The sequence below is a fragment of the Mastigoproctus giganteus genome, chromosome 7 (assembly GCF_048544385.1).
Source record: "Mastigoproctus giganteus isolate SK-2022 chromosome 7, ASM4854438v1, whole genome shotgun sequence".
Classification (NCBI taxonomy): domain Eukaryota; kingdom Metazoa; phylum Arthropoda; class Arachnida; order Uropygi; family Thelyphonidae; genus Mastigoproctus; species Mastigoproctus giganteus.
The window spans coordinates 66,563,156-66,586,332 of record NC_143581.1 but is presented as its reverse complement, the minus strand read 5'-3'; the positions used below and the strand labels follow the sequence as shown (position 1 = coordinate 66,586,332).

The 23,177-nt window shown below is 35.6% G+C and overlaps 1 protein-coding gene across 4 annotated transcripts in view; it reads right to left on the bottom strand.

Annotated features, from left to right (window-relative positions):
- Window positions 1–23,177, bottom strand: part of fliI (FLII actin remodeling protein) — a 436,796-nt gene that overhangs the window by 285,581 nt on the left and 128,038 nt on the right. For all 4 annotated transcript variants that reach the window (XM_090376949.1, XM_090376950.1, XM_090376948.1 and 1 more), the window contains 2 exons: window positions 17,812–17,969; window positions 9,283–9,524 (listed from right to left, as the gene is read on the bottom strand). In XM_090376949.1, coding sequence (XP_090233075.1) covers window positions 9,283–9,524; window positions 17,812–17,969 — 400 coding nt within the window. The remainder of the gene's footprint in view (window positions 1–9,282; window positions 9,525–17,811; window positions 17,970–23,177) is intronic.

The following is a 23,177-nucleotide window of genomic DNA, read 5'->3' as shown; positions in this document are numbered from 1 at the left end:
CTACTCTATTGTTCTCACGATTCCACTAATCACTTGGAACCCTTCAGGTTCCTTTCTTTGAAATTTGACTTTCTCCGGTCCAACTTTCCTAACAGTGAGATAATTTTCCGTAGTGATTTTAATGTTCACAACTCCAGCTGGCTTCCATTTTCTAGTCACATGGACCAACCAAGCTGCTGATACTTTTGCAAACACTAATGACCTTGCATAGATTATTCATTTATCTATCAGAATACCAGACAATCCTAATTACACAGCCAACACTCTTGATCTTTTTCTTACAAACAACCCTTACAAGTACACAGACAACATGAGCAGTCCTCTACACAGCTCAGATTACAACTTGGTGATGATCACTTCTTCAATGGAACCTTTCTCTTGTGGCCACTTTCAACCTCATGTTGTTTGGAATTACAAGAATGCGAAATGGAATGATCTGCAAGATTTCTATTCTTCTTTTCCTTGGTTGGATTACTGTTTTGTCTTCTGATGTCAATGTTTACGCTGATTCAGTGAAATTATTCTTGTAGGAATGAAATCCTTTACACTCCATCTTAATATCTTGTCCTTTACCTAAACCTTGGTTTTACAATAAATGCACTAAAGGTATTCAAGATAATGTTGCATATTGAACTGGCTTGCATCCAAATCTCCAGGTTCATTTTCTGCCTACACCAAAGCTTGCAACAATAGTAAATAAATTATTAATCGGTCCAAACTAGATTTTGAACAGGCCAAGGGTAGAAAACTTTCTTCTTGTCCAAAGATTAGTTAAGCACTCTAGTCTCTTGTCAAAGCTATTGGCCACAACTTTTGCCCATTTCTACTCCCATTGCTATTAAAACCCGATGGTTCTATTACCACCTTAATTAAAAATAAAGCCAGCCTGCTAGCATTCTATTTTTCTTCTAACATTTACATTGATGATCTTGGTAAACCACCCCCTACCATTCTCACTACTCTCCATTTGCTTCCTATTGTCTTCCATCAAAATAATATCAGAAAATTTTGAACAGTCTTAATGCCAAAGTGAAGAAATGCCATCAGTGCCAGGTCCTGATGGTATTTCTTCAACCTATTCTCAAAACCTGTACTCCTCAGGTTACTCCTGTTCTGCATCTTCGATCTCTGACTGCTTACTATGAGTGAGCAGTCAGAGATCCCTGTCTTCTAACTTCTCCATTAATGCTGATGTTCTCAAAGTTTTAGTTCTTTGTCCAACTCTTTTCCTTTTATATATTAATGTCCTTCCATTAACCACAAATTATATCCATATTTTTTCTTATGATAGCACATTGCATTCCACCTTCCAGTTTGAGAAACATTACCCTGTACAAACAGCTTCAGCTTCTTGAATATCCACTGTCAACTCCTTAAATACTGATCTCCGGATAATTCCCCAGTGAGGCAAAAATAACTTAGTTAATTTCAATCCTTTAAAACTTAATTCTGCCTTATATTAGTATTAGTATTAGTAATGGTCATATGGTGCAAGGAAGCCAAAAATAAATAATTAAATAAAAATTTAAAAAATAATAATAAAAATAAAATAAATAATTAATAAATAATAATAACAGAAAAGGAAATAGACAACCTATGCATTTCCCTCCTCTCAAAAAAGAATTTTTCTGTTCCTATGCTTCTCTTTGATGACACTCAGATTTCTATACAAGATCACATATCTCTATTATGGATTATCCTGACATTTAATCTCTCTTGGCACAAGTACATCACAAGCATTGCTTCCGCTGCATCCAAAAAAATGGGGTTTTCTCTTTCGCACTCAGAATTACTTTTCTTCTAAACAGCTACTCGCTCTGTACAAATCTCAAATCTGCCCTACCATGGAATACTGTTCCTACATATGGGGCAGTGTCCCGATAACCCCTCTCAAGCCTCTAGATTTCATCCAAAAGAGGGAAATTAATGACTATGTTAATTGATGACTCATCTCTTACAAAGTCTGTTCCCTTTATTTCTCATACACATTCTGTTTCTGTAGATACTATAGATACGTCCATGGGTACTGTTCTTCTGAATTAGCATCTATAATTCTCCCCCCCCCTCTCTCTCCTAAACCAGTCTGAACACATCATAACCATTCAGCATTCTTTTACTCTCCAACTTCAAACTCACAGAACCAACTTTTCTTCTTCCTCATTTATTCCTTCAACTTCCATTTTCCTGAACAACACCCTTCACATGAATTTTGTGAAAATTACAATCTACAGAAATTAAAGTTTAGTATTAGTATTAGCAATGGCCGCATGGTGCAAGAAAGTCTATGGCTTATGCTACACCAGCCAAAAAAAAAAAAAAAACTAATAATTAATAAAAGAAAAGGAAAGGAAATAAGGAAATTATGCATTTCCCTCACCCGAAGGTACTTTCCAGATGACCTTTGAATTTCCCCAAACTGTCAGCCTCTACCACCCATGTAGGCAACTTATTCCAGTAATTTATAACTCGCTGGCTAAAATAAAACATCCTGCAGTCCAGTCTAAACATCTCCCCACGTAACTTGAATTTATGTCCCCTAGTTCTAGCATCATTTATAATCTTGAAAATTTCATCCTCATTCATTTTACTGATGCCTCTCAGAGACTTAAACACCTTAATCAAATCTCCTCCTCTAAGGTGTCTAGTTCTCAAACTCTGCAACCCACATATTCAAAGTCTTTCTTCATAAGGACACCCTTTTGCCGATCTCACCAGGCGAGTTACCCATCTTTGCACCCCTTTCAAGAAGCTCGATGTCTTTCTTTAGGTGCGGTTTCCATATTTGAACACAGTATTCCAAGTGTGGTCTAACAAAAGCCTTATATAATGGGATTATCACATCCCTATCTCTACTTGCAAAAGTTCGATAGATCATCGATAGGACAACATGGGCCTTCCTTGCAACCTGTTTACAATGCTCAGAGAATTTCATGTCTGACCGTATCGTAACACCCAAGTCCCTTTCCTCCAGTACTGGGTTTAGTTGAAATCCACCAAGTGAATAAGTTATTTTGGGATTACTGTTTCCCAGGTGGAATACCTTACACTTAGTTAGATTAAAGCATAGCTGCCATTTTTCTGACCATTCCTGAAGTCTATCTAGGTCTCTCTGAAGAAGCTCAGCTTGACAGTGATCATTAACTACTCTACTAATTTTAACATCATCTGCAAATTTAGACATCACGCCCTCTATCCCTTCATCAATGTCGTTTATGAAAATTAAAAACAACAGTAGTCCTAATACTGATCCTTGGGGAACCCCAATTCTTACATCAACCCAATCTGAGGAATAGCTATTTATCACAACCCTCTGCCTCCTGCCCTGAAGCCATCCTGTTATCCATCTAAGGATTTTCCCAGTGATTCCAACCTGTTCCAGCTTATAAAGCAACTGCTCATGTGGGACTGAGTCAAAAGCTTTGCTGAAATCTAAATAAACAATGTCGAAATTATTCCCTAAATCCAGCTCATGAGTGACCCTTTCAAAATAGTGAACCAGAATTGTTAAACATGATTTTCCCTTTACAAAACCATGCCGAGTATCCTTGAGAATTTCAATTCTATTCAAATGATCCTGAATTCCACCTTTGATCATTGCCTCCATGATTTTCCCTACCACTGAAGTCAAACTGACAGGTCGATAATTTCCAACTTCTCTTAGAACTGCCCTTATGTATTGGAGATACATTGGTACTTTTCTAATCCAATGGAATCACTCCCGAGTCCAGTGATGCTCTCATAATTAGCCTCAATGGTTCAATGCATTCACTTGCCACCTCCATTAAGATTATAGGGTATATGCCATCAACCCCAGGAGCCTTACTGGCCTGTAGGCTCGAAAGTTTTTTCATTAAATAATCTTATGAAATTTCAATATCATTAATTACATATTTTTCAACTTCGCTCCCACCCTTTCCCATTGCCACAAAAAGTTTCTCTGGAAGCCAGAGGAAACCAGGCACTTCAAATCCTTCAGAACTGGGCAGCCCTACACAAACTAAGACTCTCACCCCAAAAGACACAATCCATTCTCCTGAAGGGATCACTGCAGCCTACTAGAAACCCCACTATCAAACTTCAAGACCAAACCGTCAAGCTAGTTTCTACGTTAAAACTACTGGGAATAGTACTTGACCCTAAGCTCACTTTCTCTCCGCATCTTGCACACCTCCACGCGAAAGTGAGAAGCTACACTGCTCTCATCGCACGGGTGAGTCGTTGCGATTGGGGATTGAACCGAAGCACCCTTAAGATTCTGTACAAATCAATCTTCCTTCCCTTCATAACGTATGGATCAGGGGTCTGGTTTCGCAGGGCAACTCTTTACAACAACAAACGTAAACTGGGAACCATCCAGCGCACCATCCTTCTTACTATTACAAGGGCATGCTGCACAGTTAGCAACCCAGCCCTTCAGGTTCTTGCGGGCATCCTTCCGCTTGATCTGGAGGTTATTCGAAGGGGCCTCCACTACTGTCTATACAAGCAACTATCCTTGGACACTCCTTCAATAACCTGAATGAAATCAGGCAGGAAAAGAAAAAAATTGCCATCCTACTACTTCAGACCTGGCAGGACAGATGGACTGCTACCGACAAGGGCCCAATCACCAAGAAATTTATACCGTATGTGAATGCCGTATTTCCTAAATCTCCAACTTGGTTTTCTCCTGGTCTTTATACCACCTACCTCATTACTGGACACGGATCAATAAACCATAAATTAACATCCATGGGAATCATTGACAACCCATACTGTGCATGTGGTGAAATAGAAGACTGGAACCATCTAGTATATACCTGTCAACACTACGAGGACCTCCGCAGCATCCTGTTTACTCGTATACAAGATAACCCTCAAGGAAATGAACACTTATTCATCACAGAAGAAAGCTACTACTATGAGTTTACCAAGTTTGCACAAGCCCTCTTCACAAGACGAAGCACCCTATTGCCAACACAAAATAGGAACAACTCAAACATCTGATCCTAACCAAACTGGCCAACCGATCTTAACCTGGATAGGATCAACTGGCGTATGGACCACCTCATTCCTCAGTGGCAACTTGCACACGGCTCTCTTGCTGTGTCTTATTTATCGTCCTTCCTGGGTTCCCCTTTCAACTGATGGCACTTATTGCTCCATTGATAACCTGGAGGATACCTTCGCCTACATCCTCCATGTTTCTAGCTATACCCTCCTTTCTTGCGTACACTCTGTACTTCCCCGACTCTACCTTTTTTTTTTTTTTTTGTCTCCGTCCAGGAAGCTCTGGCGACCCTGGCGGAGACAAGCCAGAGAATAATGGGCAGACTGGCTACCTCCTAGTGGTGTGTGCGGGCAACGTGGAGTCCCACTAGGGGCCCTGCGGCCAAATGCCAGGACACACAACAGAACCTAATGCAATATGTCATATACAACACACAACACTTTTCTGGCATTTACAGTAGTACTGTATTCCTTCACAGCGAACATATGGTGCAGATGTGGGAAACCACAGGTGGCGCCTGACCCTAATACTATGCCACAAAAAGTTTTTCTTCTGTAAATATCGATGCAAAATAACTGTTGAGTTTATCTGCAACGGCATCTGGTGTATTTAATACTATCCCCTTTCCCTTACATAAAGGTCCAATTTGGTTTGTCCTGCTCTTCTTAGCATTTATATATGTGAAGAATTCCTTATCTTCCCCCCCCCCCCCTCTTTGCTCTGTTTGCTAGCGATTTCTCATAAACTGCCTTTGCCTGTCGAACCTTTTCTGTGGCTCTATTACAGACCATCTTGTAGCTGTTATAGGCTTCAGTACTTTTTATTGCTCTGTTACTTTTCCATGCCACCTTTTTCTGCTCAAGTAATGTGGCAACTTCACTATTCAATGTCAGTAAGTCTAATGTCAATAAGTATCCTCTTTCATCTTCTCAACTCATGCATGGTACTAAGCTATAGGTTTTAATACCTTTTGTGTTTGGGATTTTCATAAAAAAAATTGCATCCTACTGCTACGGCCAAGTGTTTAAAAAGGAACAGTAGAACAAGCAATTGAGTTGACTGTAGTTTTAATCCATGTGATTTGCTAATTGCAGTGCTGTTCTTTTATTTTCCCTGTTTTGTACACTCCTCTGACCCTATATGGCCAACCGGAGTACAAAGCAAAAATATTTTACTTTTTTTTACTAATCAAAAGCATGCGGGTATCATATCTGTCCTTCTTGTATACATTATACTGACTGTATTCCAAATTTGCATTCCCTATTTCAGAATGATGTAAGCATTTGATGACAATCAACAGTTCATCAAATTCATTTACTCATAGCATATATAAGCAAGTATATGTGCACCTGTTTTTGCACTTGGTAATACAGCCTATTAAAAGCAGAATACTATTTCATATAATGAATTCTTCTATCTTTACTGTTTAGGGACAATACTGTCCCTCCAGTCTCTAGCCACCAACAATATTTAATATTCATATAAAATGCTGCTTTTAAAATGTTAGTGTTATTTAGGTGCATTATTATATAATTTTTAAATAAGTAAATTATTAACATGAGGGATTTGATTATTGCCTTTTATTAGCACCTATGCTACCAAAAAAACAATGTCAAATTTTAGTAAAACTAAGATAGAGGTAGACTGGCTCCATGTTCAGTTGAATAATTGGTATGGAAAAATCACATCTAGATCTAGTACATAAAGCAAACATGTTTACTTCACACACAGATGTGTAATGTTGGTGGTGTAAACAGCAATACAGTCACCGAAGAATTGGTACAGAAAATACCATAAATGTCTTAGAATTATCAGTAATCCCTATAAGAAATTTTACTGTACACAGTTTGACATGTTTAATTTTCCACTTGACCCCATTTTGTTTCACCTGCATACCATGCTGTTAAAAGAACATTTCAGTGCCTCTTTCCAGGCATTATGTATGCTTGCATTTCTATCCACTGAAAGATGAGGGAGGAAGTCCTCCAAAACTAAAGTATGGATATTGTTTTTATTCTTACAATATTACTGTCTTTTTCCAATAACTGAATCTATAAAATTGTTTTTTGAATTTTTTATTTGTGGCTGTTTAATTCCCATTATCATATTACTGTTCATACTCTCACAAGATGAAATTTATAAATACCAGAACGTTTGGTGTTCGTATTACAGATTTGAAAATTTTGTAACTTTTGTTGTTTAAATCACCAGTATACATATTTTATTCATATGCGAAGAGTACAAGGGATTCTTTACGAATCCAAAATTTAAAAGCTTATAGCACAGCCATTTACTGATAATTCTCATTAATTTTTTACTTACTGGTGAGGTGATCCATATTAAAGTTTTTATTGTTGACCAGGAATAGTATAATCTTTTTTTGAATATCATATCTACAACATTTAACTTGTATGAAATTCTAAAAATTCATCTCTGAGGAGATTTTTGTAATGGAAGCATATGTACATTTTTAATTTATTTCTTAGAAAACATCAACAGTACTGTTCCCATTACAAATATAAAATTAGGTTTGTAATTACTTATTAGATATAGCATCACCTGATAATACAAAGAAAATTGCTACCAGTGATGTGAGGTAAAACAAGTTAACTAATCTCTTTTGTGCAGGGCTTCCAATAGTTTCTTGTCTGACTGACTATTAAATAACTCCAGAAGTTATAAAATAACAGTTTTCAAAACTGTTAGGACTAACCTGAAATGGTGTCATTATAATTTTTGACTCATTTTTCACCACTGTGACAGCAAGTAAAGCAAATAAAGAAGCATGTTCGAGAAGCATTTCAACTAAGGGCCATTCCCAAATTAATTTGTCAGTTAAATTTTATCAAACTAATTTTTTAGTTTGATAAAATTTTTTCTTTTCCATTTCTTTCTTTTTTAAATAAGGGGCTTGGATGACCCCTACAAATTTAACAAGGACTCAAGCAAGCCCCCCTCCAGCACACCCCTGGATTAACTTGAAGGTAGCTAGGAAGCTAGGACTATTATTTCTTTGTATGGAAAAGTTCTTAAAAACACTGGGATTATTTTAACTCCAAGTATGTGATGATGGATTAAGGTGCTGTAAAACATTTATGTAGTATATTTTGTTTTATTCTCAGTATAAATCAGTTAAACTATTATACATGAGGACAGCCTAACAGATGTTCTTAAGCATTTTGACCTGGCTTATGTAAATATTTCTTTAATGATTTTTGTCTGAACTTTGTTTTAACTTTTAAACTAAACTTTTCTGTTGTTTCCAATAGTTTAAAATCTTCAACTTTACATAGCCTTCTTTGCTGATGTTATGGATTTAAGATGAGATTCAAAACTCTTGAAAATAAATTTTGTTTAGAGAATTCTATGCCAAAGCCATAGCCTACATCAGAGACTAAAGATGTATTCCAAGGTTATATCAGAGATATCATGTGTCTCCTCTGTTGAGTTCCAAAGATATTTGTCCTGTTTCAATTTCATGAATATTCTTTGTATGAAGGTTTTAGTATTAATGGGGCAGAACTGACAAAATATATAGACAGAATGATCAGGGGAACTAAGTTTATATTTTAGACTGATGTTGAATAAGCCTATCTCCTGATTCATCCTTTCTTAAATTTACAACAGTTCTCTAGTTTTACAAAGTTATGCAGCAAGTTGTTCCAACAATTAATAACTCTTTGGTTGAAAGAAAGTTTTCTTATATCCAGACTACAGCTTTCATTCCTTAATTATATGATTTTTTGACACCTACAAAAGAAAAAATTTAGTTTACTCCTAACCTTTCATATAAAAAGCAAGGGCTTATAAAGAGTCAATACAAACGACTGAGATTGACTATATAGCACTTCTAAATAATATCATAAAATACTTTTCTGGAGAAATCTCATTAATTATTTTCCTAATTTAGTTTTTTACAGTTTACTTCAAATTTTTATATATCTACTTATGGCATTTGTTTATAAAAATTAAAATAATTCTATAATTGGTGTACTTTATTTAAGAAAGATACAGATTTGTGGAAAAAAAATTGTAATAGGCTGATCTTCAGACCCTGTGTATTTTGTAAAGTAGCTCATATGGCAAAAAAGATTGCCAGCTCCAAGTTTCAGTCTTAAATGACTTAATCAGATTCCCACTAAGGTGCAACTGACAAAACTGAAGTATCAAAGTTTTTTGGGTCTGGAAAAACTGCTATTGCATATTTTTCAAGTAACTATAAAGTGCAATTTTCATGTCTTCATTATATACCTTTTAAAATAGTTTTCATATTCTAAACTAATTCTACTTACTTGGAGCAGAAACATGCGTTGCACTTGAGGCACCTACTAATCTTAATTGAGCATTCAGTGAAAAATCAATGTTATAAAATTCTAAACCACTTCCTTTCTGTAACTCTTGTGGCTTAGGAGGCATTATCAGGTCAGGATTATCCCGAAGATCTAGTACCTCCAGGTCTGTCAAAAGATGAATAGCTTCAGGAAGAGTTATAAGACGATTATGAGAAAGCACTAGTTTTTTCAGTCTGCCACACCTAGAACACGCACACACACATATATATATTAATGTTATTTTATTTATTATTTTATTTTATTTATTTATTTATTTTATTTATTATATTATAGAAAACTCCTGTTAAAGTGATTTCAAAAAAAAAACTAACTATGATAATATATATATATTTTTTTTTGTTAGCATTATTCCATTTTATTGAACTACATAAGTTGAAAGCTTGCATACAAGTATTTTAAACCAAAGCATTATAGATGTTACAAAAATGCATGGTACTTCATAGACAATGGGACCAAAAGAAAAGAAGTTAAAAGTAGAAGAGCACTATGAGCATTAGCATTATAACAGGAACTTATTGTATTTATTTATTATTACATTTTAATCATAAGAGCAACCATCACTAGAACAATAAAAATGGTATAACAACAATAATAACCATCACTATTGGAGCCCATAATAAATGTCTTTACTCCATTTCGAGTAAGTTTTTCCTTATGTAACTATATATTAGACTGATAAGTTTTTCAAGTAAAATATTGCTTCAAATAAGCAATCATTCTTTGCTAATTAAGTTTTGTGTTTAGGATTGCTTGTCTCAATTCCAATTTCATCATTCTCTTCTAAGAGAGTACTTACATACAAAATTCTGTCACAGAGATAGAAAGGAGGGAAAAAAACAGAAATTAAGAAGACACTGACATTGAAAATGATACTACAACACTACCATCAAAGCAAAGATGAAGTACACGTTGAAAAACTCATCTGAGGATCTGTTTAGGCTACAATTTGAGGAACACACTAACTCTGGTACTGTGTTAACCATTCTGTTGATGAAGATTCACTTACTGGCCTATCTTCAAGGTATAGTTCCAATGAAGAAAAAAAGTGGAAGTAGTAAAAACTTTATTTAATTTATGTCCATGTTTGAAAACAAGTAACAAGACATTTTCACAAAATGCAAGAAGTTATTAACACTAACAGACAAATATCTGTTTTGGCCACAGAAGTAAATGAACATGGAAGCAGATTAAATAGATTAAACTTAATTCAATATCAGAAATAAATAAACAGCTCATACTAATCAATAATATTGAAATTTCAGGATTTAAAATTATCACTTCAGACAATTTGTACCAATTTACCAATTAATTGAATGTATAAGCTTCCTATTAGATATCCCTTTCCAAACAAGGAAATCAATGCTCCTAAAAATAAGTTTTTAGGAGCATTAGCAACTAAGGCCATATTGCTCCGGGGATATGCGGTGGTCATTCCCTGACCTTTCTGCATCCTCCATATTTGGTGGTCATGACTATCAGAAGTAAATGAAAACTGTGAATCTTATGTTAATGATTCTGAAAATGCTTATCTGATAACAAAAGCAAAAGCAGCAATAAGAAACTACAACACATTGAGGTAAGTTCTGATTCTGATGGTGAAATCAGAAAGGCTACAAATAAGAAGCAGCTGGAAACAAACCAAATGAAATGGTGTACGGATGAATTCAGTCAAAAAATATATTTTTTATGGGAGTAATTCAGGAACTAGTATAGCTGTGTTTCCTGATGACTGTAGCGATCTCAAAAAAGTTGAATTTTTTTTGAAAATGTTTACAGAAGTTTAAAAATTAGGAGCTGAAAAGACAACAGCATAGTTGACACAGTTGAAAAGAATATTATGTTGAAATTTCATACTCATTATGACAGTGAACAAAACATTCCTTTTGAAAATTTATTGCTATGCTTATGGTATATGATAAGAAACTGTTGCTAAAAGAATACCGGTCAAATAATTGGCTTTTTAACCCACCCACCCCCCAGCCTTCTCTGGGATTATGCCAAAAGATAGAGTGAGTCTTCTCTCTACTCAGAATACTACAATTTACTCATAATGAGAAAAAAAAAAAGATATGCACAAGCTGAGTTCTGTGCTGAATATTCTAAGAAGAATTTTTTGGGAAACTTTTCATCTTAAAAAAACTAGTATTTTTGTTCAAAGAACAAATTGGCAAAAAACAATCCTTTTTGCAAAAAACAACATAGATTTATTGTAAAACAGTTTGTTTAATGTGACGTAAAGACTGGATATATCCTTCACCTAACAATTCATACTGATCCACAATTGAAGTGCCAGTAAATGAAAATTTGGTTGTGAGTGGTGTTCTAACTAGCATTAGCATTAGTAGAGGCATACGATGCAAGAAAGCAAGCTGCGTCAACATCAGCCAAAAAAAAAAAAAACGCTCCCATTTCACTCCTCCGTTCATTCCAAATACCTGTCCAACTCAGCCTTAAATTTATTAAGGCTATCAACTTCCACAACAAAAGATGGAAGTTTGTTCCACCAATCAACTACCCACTTGCTAAAGGCAAACTTCCACACATCTATCCTACAACCATCTTTCCTCAATTTGAATTTATGCCCTCTCAGGTGATTATTCTGAGCAAGAGGAAGAATCCAATCATGCATTGAGCATGCTCAAACCATTCAGTACTTTATACACCTCAATCAGATTACCTTGCAGGTGCCTCTTCAGACACTGTAATCAGCAAAACTTAAGACTTTCTTTGTAAGAGCAACCCTTTGTTCCATTCACTAATCTTGATGCACTTCTCTGCACTCATTCCAACAGCTCTACATCCTTCTTAAAATGAGGCCTCCAGACCTATATAGAGTACTTAAGGTGTGACCTGACCATTGCCTTATACAACGGGATATCACATCCTTATCCCTGCTAGAAAAATTCCTGTATATAATTGACAAGACACCATGAACTAACTTCATATCTGATTGCACAATTACCCCCAGGTCCTTTTCATTCTCTACCACTGTAAGTGTAGTACCACAGAGTTGATACATTACTCTGATGTTACTGCTTCCCATATGTAGTACTTTACATTTGTTAATGTTAAATTTCATTTGCCATCTCTCAGCCCATCTGCTCAACTTTTCTAGATCCTGTTGCAGCGTACTGTCATTAGTGTCCTTAACAACTCTGTCAACCTTCGTATTGTCTGCAAACTTGGACATTAAGCCTGATATACCATCATCAATATCATTTATAAATACATAAAACAACAATGGACCCAACACTGAACCCTGAGGGACTCCACTAATAACATTAGTCCACAAAGAGCAGTGTCCATTGATTACCACTCTCTGTCTTCTTACACTCAACCATCCCTTTATCCATAGCAGCAATTTGCCTCCAATGCCATACTGCTCCAATTTGTTCAGCAGTCTTCCATGTGCAACAGTATCAAAAGCCTTTCTAAGATCCAAATATATGATATCAAAGTTATTCCCTGCATCCAGTTCCTTTGTGACCACATCATACTATCCAATCAAATAGGTCAGACACTTAAATTTCATTTAACAAAACAAAACCATACTGTGTCCAAGCTATAACTGAAGTCTTGTCTAGATGATCCTGCAGTGCTTCTTTAACCAGTGCCTCCATTAATTTTCCTAGAACAGAAGTTAAACTAACATGTCTATAATTACTTGTGTCACCCTTTGATCCTCTTTTGTGAATTCGGGTCACATTTGCTCATCTCCAGTCCATGGGTACCTCCCCTGAGTCCAAGGAAGCTCTCATAATTATGGCTAAGGATTTACTTACTTCCTTTGCTGCCTCCTTTAATATAACTGGATAGATCTCATCCACCCCAGGTGCTTTTTTATGTTTATCTTCAACAATTTTTCCTCCACTTTCTTCTCAGGTATTACAAAATCATCTAGCTCACTGCCAGAGTTTAATTCACCTCTGGCATTCTCCTCCCTGAATAACTCCTCATGTGTGAATGAAGATGCAAAATACTAGCCACCTGAGCAGGATCATCAACAGTTGAACCATCAATATCCAGTGGATCAATCTGATTCATCCCTTTCCTTCTAGAGTTTACATAGGTAAAGAACTCTTTGCTGTTTTTAGTTGCATCCTTTGCGGAAGATTTCTCATAATCTGCCTTTGCCTGCTTAATCTCCTTTGTCACTTGGTTACAGACCAGCTTATATGTATCACAGGCTTCCATGTCACCCATTAATTTATATGTATCCCATGCATTTTTCTCCTCTGCCACATGTCTCATTAGTTCATCTGACATCCATTTAGGCTTAAACCTTGAACAATATTTCTTAGTTGGTATGTAAAGCCTAGTAGCTTCCAAGATTAATTCTTTGAATGCCTCCCATTTTGAATTTGCTGTTGGTAACATCATCAAATTTAAATACTGTCTCAGACCACCATAGTCACCTTTATGAAAGCAAAAACCCTTCCCTCTACCCCTGATGGTAGTTACCTCTTTGAGTAAATCCCACTTCAGCACACTGTGATCACTGCCACCTAGTGGTTCCTTTATCTGCAGATTCTTAATGCATGAAGAATCACTACTGATAATCAGATCAAGAGTATTACTCCCTCTAGTTGCCTCCCGAACATGCTGATGTAGAAAACAATCATCCAATAAATCCACAAAAGCCTTGCTAGTGTGTGAGTGACCAAGCCACAAATTCCAATCAATATCCGGGAAATTAAAATTCCCCATTATAAGACTCTCTGATTTACTGGCTCACTCTATTTCCCCGTACAGTTTCTTATTATACTCATCAGAGTCATTAGGCCTATAGCACACTCCTACTCTCAATTTTGATCTCCCAATGCTTATGTCACACCAAACTGACTCGACACTGCACTGTTCAGCAATGTTGACTAATGCACTTCTAAATCTAATACATTTAATTCAGTCACACCTAAGTGATAATTATAGTCTGTATACAGACAACTGTTATACAACGAGTCCATTGCTTTCTAAGGAACTGCATGTAAAGAAAACCAATTCTTGTGGTACTATTCATCATAAAAGAAAGAGAATGCCACCTTTTAATTGAAGGAAAAATTACCAAAGAGTGCAACACAATCATTCTGCATAGATATTATGATGACACTGTGTGGGATGGACAGAAGAGACATTAGAACTAAGAAGATTTCAAGCAGAGAAATGGTTGACACTGGAAAAGTCAACAAGAAAACAAAAGAAAAATTAATGAAGCCACAATGTATAAATGTGCATAAAAAAAACATAGGTTCAGTGGACAGATGTGATATGATGCTGAGTTCAGCAGAGTGCGAGCAAAAAACTGTAAAGTGGTACAGAAAAATGTTTTACAGCAGTAAACATACATAAATGTATACTTATTGCTTACATGCTCTTTACCATGTTCTTAAAAAACTCCTGTGGCAAAATTTAAGTTTGCTAAACAACAACTTTTAGAACAACTGGAACTAAAACTCGTATATAACTAAAAGAACAGGTTCTTTAGTACAGTTGTGTCCCCTTATCCGCTGATTCAGTTACCCGTGGTTAACCACAGAAAAAAATTAAAAAACTTAACACGTACTACTCACGTATCCAATACGATGCTTTCCTTTATTTTTTACGATATCAATTTTAAATCGAATGGCTTCCATTTATTTTTTATAGTGTTGAGTATGGTTTGGTCACCAACATTATAATGGTTCTTTATTATTGCAGATCTTGAAGAGCACTTTTAATTTCATTTTTTTCTTAAAATTTTCAAAAAGAGAATCTGTTATTTCTAAAAATGTGTTTTTGATGAAATCGAAACCATCAGAAAATGATCTGCATTTTTTGCAAGAAGATGACTCACTTTAAATGATGCTACAGTTACTGCTTTAGATTGTAAATTAGGTGTCATGAAGAAATTTTGTTGCGCGAATAATCTGGATTTAAGTTCTTCTAATTTATTTTTTCTAAGGTCACTATTCGGCAGAAAATACGATTGGCATTTACCAAGGAGTGCGTTGAAGTGCACTTTCTAAATTTCCTTTTTTGGGTATAGCCACGGAAGCATTGCAAATTGAACAGCAACATTTTTCTTTCACCATCACAAAAAAGTATTCTAGTTCCCCCTCTTGATGAAAATGATACGTTTTACTCTTTTCCGTAGTATTCACTTTAAATCAAAAGGTATTAAATTAACATATAAGTACTGTCCAGTTATTAAACTAGCAAAAGCAATACTTACTAATTAAAACACTTTAAGTTGCACGAACTGGAAAAATATTCTGTCTGAACAGCTAACGTAGGATAATTGATGAAGAGGATTCCTGAATGAGGAAGTTGTTTCCAAAATAACCAGACAAATGCACCACCATTTATTGCTCTGTTTGGTTATATCGTTTATAAGAATCAGTTTTGAACACCTTTGTGATATTTCTCTAAAGCTAATTCTGGAGGACACGACCATAAAACAATAAAAACAATTTGTACTTTCTGGTTTATTGGGCTTTTCTGTTAGTGCAATCTAATTATAAACAGGTAGTAAACTCAATCTTATTGCATTTGCAATAATACCGACAGCTGGAATTCTGTGAGATTTTACGTTATTATGGTGAAATGTGTTTCTCCTTCAATGAAATCTTCAATCATGCAAAAATAAATTTTCAAAATCTGCTCTTCACTTCTATTTTTGAAGCGTGGGAAAAAAAAAAAAATAATAAAATAAAATAAATAACGGGCAGGTATCGAAACCCACTGCGCAATATAAAATTTTGGTAGTATACCTGATGACTGTATATTTAAAATTCATCATGGTCGACCGAAATTAAAGCCGCTATTGACTGGTAGATCGCAATCGACTCGTTGGCCATGCCCGCTAGATGTTTAGTTTCTCCCCCTCATTTAGAGGTGCAATAAAACATTAATTTCAAATGAGACACTCTAAAAACTAAACAATTTCCTTTGAGAGATTACAGGGAGAATCAGCTATCATATTTGCCAGTTGCAATATATTCAGTCATAAATTTTTGTAAACAACGGTATGCAACATTCTATTCAAATATGTAATCATATTTAGAATGACAAAAATTGCTAAAGGCATAATGCAAAGTGTACATGAATTTATGAACAGTTTGTATATTTTTGTATATACACTCCTACTGGCCACAGTTAGCATTCTTTGTAATTATTGCCTATGTGATGATTTCCAGGAATAACTTAATCATATAACTCAAGCAGTATCTGTTAGAAAAAATTAAACATAAACAATCCATTAAAATCCACTAGAATAAAATTAAATGTAACTCATTGCAGCATAAAGTTTGAATATGCCCTTCATAAAAGAGTAGTAATTATAAGTTTCCATACTCCTTCATGAAGCTCACAAAGACCAAAACTTACAGAGCCTTATGGTTGTGTTTTCATGTGCAAAGTTGTGATTATGCATCTGAGTGGTATCTCAATTGGAAGCACTGGTTCATTACAGGGAATTGACAGTTTTGGATCTTTATTTTTTAAGTACACAAAATATTGTTGTTTAACAGTGTTACTTAAAAGTATAACATTATTATTAAAAAAAGAACTGCAGTAATGCTGCATTTGCTATTTAAAACCTTTAACCGTGTCACTGATTGGCAGCAAATTAGTAAAACTAAAACAAACAAAAAAAAAAAAAAAAAATGAAATTTACTTACACAAAAATGCTTGCTTAATAGATCATCTTTTAGTCACTGTGTATTCGTGTTAAAAAATTGGAAAAAAACTGGATACATTTTATTTTCAGCTATAACATAGGCAGCTTATAATGCAGGTATTAAAATTGTCACCTGACACCCATATTACATCAAGGTTTCAATCTCTTGATGTAACATGGGTGTCAGGTGGCTAGTATTGTATGCTCTTTGAAGATCAACAACTCTGAAATACAGGTTCTTGTTATATTCCAATGACTTCTTTATAATTTGTCTTAGTGTGAATATTTGATCCTAGAATCCTCCCATTTGTCCTGAAACTTGACTCATCTACTTCTAATCCTCTTACCTAAAATGCTCCCATACATTTTATCACATTAAGGAGTGAAAGTCTTCTGAAATTAACTAATTCTACATTCAGCTTTATTTTTCTTTTTACATATTAATACTTTGGTCCAACAAGAAAATGACCTCTGGTTTATGTAATGCAATATCACGATGGCACCATTTTCCCTTTTTCAGCATTTCAATTATAAAAGGTTTATTCTGACTCATATAAATTTTGTATTGTTCATTTAAATAGCTGTTTGCAAGATCTCAAAATTGTAATAATTGCATAAATCCATTATTTATCTGTTTTTAATATTATTAATTAAATATACCAGACATGAAATTTTTATTCTGAACCATATACATTCTATGTTGCTTATGTGAGGAATTTCTTTCTGTAAGACAATCAAGAGAAGTAAATACACAGTATACATTCTGAAAGAAAGGCAAAAAAAAAATCTAAATGATTACAAATGAAATATGTTACCTAACAACACCTTCTGGGATCATTTCCAAATTATTATTTGCTGCCATAAATACTTCCAAACTATGTAATTTTCCAATGCCTGAAGGAATGCCTTCAAAATCAAACTGATTATCATTGATATAGAGTCTTCTAAGTTTAGTTAATTTGCAGAGAGATGCCTGTTAAGGATAGAAGTAAATGTAGACACAAATCGTCACAATGGCAATTTATTGTAATATGATATATATAGCAATTAATATAGCATATATTTATACAGTATGAATCAGAGCTGTAATGCTCAATACGTTCTACGTTGATATTAATATTTGTAAAATAATAAGAGGAGTTTACCTCAATATAGTACATAGAACACTTCCGTATGATACTCTCCAGAAATTAAAACGAAAAAAAATCGAAAAACTTACATTAGAGTAAAAAATAATTAAAAACCAATTTAACACAATTAAAATCAATTTAACACAATTAAATCAATTTAACGTAATTAAAAATATTAAAAAGAATCTAATGAAAATATTCAAAACAATTTTCCTTCCTGAAGCTGACAACGCTTTTCGACCATATGTCATGATCACAGAAATGAAAATTACAGAATAGGGTTGAACATGAAACTTAAATAATGATTATTTGTCTTCGCACATGCATGTAAAGGTCCACACATCGGAGATCAAATAGGGCTGACGAACATTAACAGAATTTTCGTGTAATTTAATTTCTACGGTTTCTGCAATTAACAGTCATGTATAATTACGTTGGACATTAAATATTTTGGCCTCGTTAAATAAAAAAGTATGTTTTTCGTTAATGGCATGAAAGGCTAATTCTGATGCTGCTGAACTAGAAGCACAAACTGAGGCTTTATGTTGATTTACACGAATATTCAGAGAAAAATGCATTGAACCTTGGTAAGACGAGTTGCAATCACCACAAGAAATGTTGTATACCAGGTCATTAATTTGTGTTTCGAATGCGGAAAGAACCGAGCGATTGTTCAGTATAGTGTGTAATTTCCGTATTGGCCTGGCCACAATTTTAAATTCGGTATCTTTAAAGAATCTATTAAGCTGTTTGTGCCACTGTTCAACATATGGGACAGAAATAAAGTATTTTTTGATATTACTATTGTTGTTTGGTGTAGTATTTTGTATCCTATCCTTAGCCTGTACCCTAATTCGGTTTATTGTGGCAAGGGTATAACCCCTGTTTAAGAACCTGCTAGTTAATATTTGTATTTCTGAGCCCAAAGTAGATTCTAGTAACGAATGGGCCTGGTGTACTAGGGTCCATGGTTGAGAGCAAATATAGATTATAACCCAGTTTAATGTAAAATATACTAATAAGTAACAGGCAGTAGCTTTCGAGACTAACGAGTCTCTTTATCAACTGAAATTCAAATACAAATACAACGGATAAGTGAAATGAGCTGAGTGAGTCACGTTATTCATGTGTTATTGTTGTTGCACGGACGTGCGCTGTTTTTACTCCACTGATCATCTAGCATTAAAATGATTGTTTCTAGGATGGGGTGTAGACGTATGCCTTTGTGGCAGTTTATTGCCTTTGGATTGTTTGATATGTTAAGTGACTCTAGCCATAGGCGGTGGCGAAAGTGTCGTGAGTGGTCTACTATTTCAAAGTCACGTTTGGGATCGAAATCGTGGTTGGTGGCCCCCAAAAATGTTCCGCGACTGCGGACTGGTCAGTTTCGGCAAGCCGGATTGCTCTGTCATGTTCCGTAAGGCGATCTTGGAGACATCTTGATGATTCTCCTATGTAGCAGCTGTCACAGTCTCTACAGGTGATGAGATATACTACATTGCTGCGTAAGAGAGAGGTGTGACAGGGGTCTTCACATGGGAGACAAGTGAATGTAGGTTCCTGCAGGGTAACTGCATGCATTTGATGTTGTAATTTCTAAGAATCTTCGAGATCCGTCCTGACACGCCTGGATAATAGGGAATGTATGCGGACGGTATACCGTCTTGGTTCGGTGGTCTTGGGTGGGATTATTATTATTATTATTATTATTATTATTATTAATAGCCATATGTGCTAAGCAGGTGCCTATTACAGGCACTAGAAAGGAATCACCAAGAAAGAGAAGAATGATGATATCCAGCTCAGGACCCTGGGTGTGCCAAGCCCATACTCACCAGATGTGAGCCCCTGGGGTTGTGAGTTCTTGTTTCTCTCTCTCTCTCTCAGGGTAATAGTGAAATTTTTTTTTGGCCGGTGCAGCATAAGCCTCAGACTTCCTTGCACCATATTAGCATTAGCATTAGCATTAGCATTAGCAGAGGCATATGATGCAAGAAAGCAAGCTTATTCAGCATCAGCCAAAAAAAAAAAAAAAAAAAAAAAAACCCACTCCCATTTCACCCCTCCGTTCGTTCGAAATACCTGACCAGTTGAGCTTTAAATTTGTTGAAGTTGATAGCCTAAACAAATTTAAAGCTCAACTGGACAGGTATTTCGAACGAACGGAGGGGTGAAATGGGAGTGGGTTTTTTTTTTTTTTTTTTTTTTGGCTGATGCTGAATAAGCTTGCTTTCTTGCATCATATGCCTCTGCTAATGCTAATGCTAATGCTAATGCTAATATGGTGCAAGGAAGTCTGAGGCTTATGCTGCACCGGCCAAAAAAAAATTTCACTATTACCCTGAGAGAGAGAGAGAGAGAGAAACAAGAACTCACAACCCCAGGGGCTCACATCTGGTGAGTATGGGCTTGGCACACCCAGGGTCCTGAGCTGGATATCATCATTCTTCTCTTTCTTGGTGATTCCTTTCTAGTGCCTGTAATAGGCACCTGCTTAGCACATGGGATGGATAACCACATTTGATTAGGTCCGGCTTCACACAGGAGATCTCGTTACGCCTAATTGCATCAGTGCTGGAATGGCTCCAAGCCCTGGAGAATAGGGTGTGGGCAGTGCTATTGAGATGACTTGGTGCGTGGCCGGATCTGTAGTTGGTGAATTGTCCGCACCACATAGGTTTGCGGTATACTGAAGTCTCTAGATGTGGGCCTACGCGATGCACTAAGACATTCAGGAATGGGAGCGCATCGTTGACCTCTAACTCCATAGTAAACTTGATGAAATTAGATAGGGAGTTGAGGTATTCCAGTAGTGCTGTTTCAGAGCCACGTGGTATTATAGTAAAAATATCGTCAACATATCTGCACCATGTTGTAATAGGTGTAGGTGGGTTCAGGTGTATCTGCTCCTCCAGATCTTCCATGGCGATGTTGGCTACTACGGAACTAACAGGGGCACCCATAGCAGTGCCATGTTTGAGGATGGCATTTTGAGGATTCAGTCTACCTACTGGTAGACTGAATCCTCAAAAGTGAAGATACTGCTTGATAAGCATAGGTTGAGGGTGGTACAGATGTCATCAGTGGATAGTGATGTCCTGGATTGGAGGCTTAGTCGCTCTCCAGGAGCCTTCCTGCGCAGTGCACGGCCTGTTGGACGGGAATTGAAGTGAATAAAGAAATCACATCGAATGATGCCATGACAGTGTTGTCAGGGATTGAAAGGTCCTTAATGAGGTGGATGAATTCACTGCTATTTTTAACGGCGTGTGAGGTATTTCCTACAAGAGGTGAGAGGAGGCGTGCGATATGCTTGAACAGTTCATACGTTGGGGCACTGCAGCACGACACTATTGGTCTGAGGGGAATACCCGGTTTGTGGATCTTTGGCAATCCATAGAATTGCGGTAGTTGGCAGCCAGTAGCAAGTAGAAGACGCTGATTTGTAGTCGAGATCTTCTTATCTTTGAACCATGTGTGGACGAGTTCATTGACATGTGTCTCTAGAAGTTTCAAGACCTTAATGGGTGGATCAGATAGAGGTTCATATACATTTGGGTCTAGTAGTAGGGCCAGGGCTTTCTCTCGGTAGGTTGATCGGTCTAATAACTGTCATTTTCTGGTTGATTGTCCCTTACTTTCAACCATCCACTCTAACACTTTTTAATCTCTCTCCACAATGAAAATCTCTCATGATTTATCTCACTTCATAGGAAATGAAGCAAACATAGACGAACTTTTGATGTACCTAAAATATATTGACCTGTACAGGAGCATATAATTTAACATCTATAACTATATGTTGCCTATAAATAAACAATGAACAGACACAATTTGGCCTCAGTAGCCCTTGTGTCGTTAAGCCCTAACAAGAACAACAGCATTTAAATATCACCAGACTCAAAGGATTTGATATTAAAAAAGGATACAGGGGTAATAATTGTACTGTCTTGCATGAATTTTTCTGAGTATTGTAGACCAACTGCTAGAACAGCTGATGGGGTTCTGTCAGTAATATATAGGAACTTTTCCAATAGGGTATAATTATTGTGTTGCAAAAGGCAGTGGTTAGGCCACATCTAAAATACACTATGCAGGTTTAGAAACACCATTTATGAAAAACATAGATCTATTAAGATGCAGAGAAGAATAATAAAATTAGTTAGGACACAAAAGAATATTGTGTGAATATTTCATTCAAAGTTTGGTTGTGGAATAGATGTGCAGAAATTTGCATTCATGCAGAGAATAATTACTGTTGGCATCATGGAAGTGGGTGGTTTGAATAAAACTAAAGAAGGTTTATGCAAATTATTAGAAGGAAAATATTTTATTTAATTTTATTTTTTGGCTATGGTTTTTTATAAACTTTGCTTCCTAATACTCAAGTTATGTTTAGTGCCATTTTTTTTTTAACTCTAAGTAGCAGCTGATTGCCAAGATTTTAGTTAAGTGAAATATTAAAAATAAAAATTAACCATATAACAATGCAGTGCAATGCATAGGTAATACTTAAATTATGGATGGGGAAAAAAGAGGACCATATGGTGGTGAAACAGAGGCAGAAAATTATAGTGCATTATAGAATGCAAAAAAAAAAACAAACAACATGGCATATATAAATATATGCTTGTAAAATAATAAGAGGAGTTCACCTCAATATAGTACGTAGAACACTTCTGTATGATACTCTCCAGAAATTAAAACGAAAAAATTGAAAAACTTACATTAGAGTAAAAAATAATTAAAAACCAATTTAACACAATTAAAATCAATTTAACACAATTAAAAATTAATTTAATGCAATTAAAACCTTTTTGATTGTGTCAAATTTGTACATTTACATTTGACACCTTCTTGACCCCATATCACATACTATGGGAGGAATTTAGATGATGTTCTAGTTATTACTGATAGTAGTACTATCCAAGACATTTTACATTCGTTTAATAATATTCATTATAGACTCAAATTTACATTGGAAAGGGAGGATATGGATACAAAGTCATTAAATTTTATAAATTTTCACGCTTACTCGGGACTCGAATAAA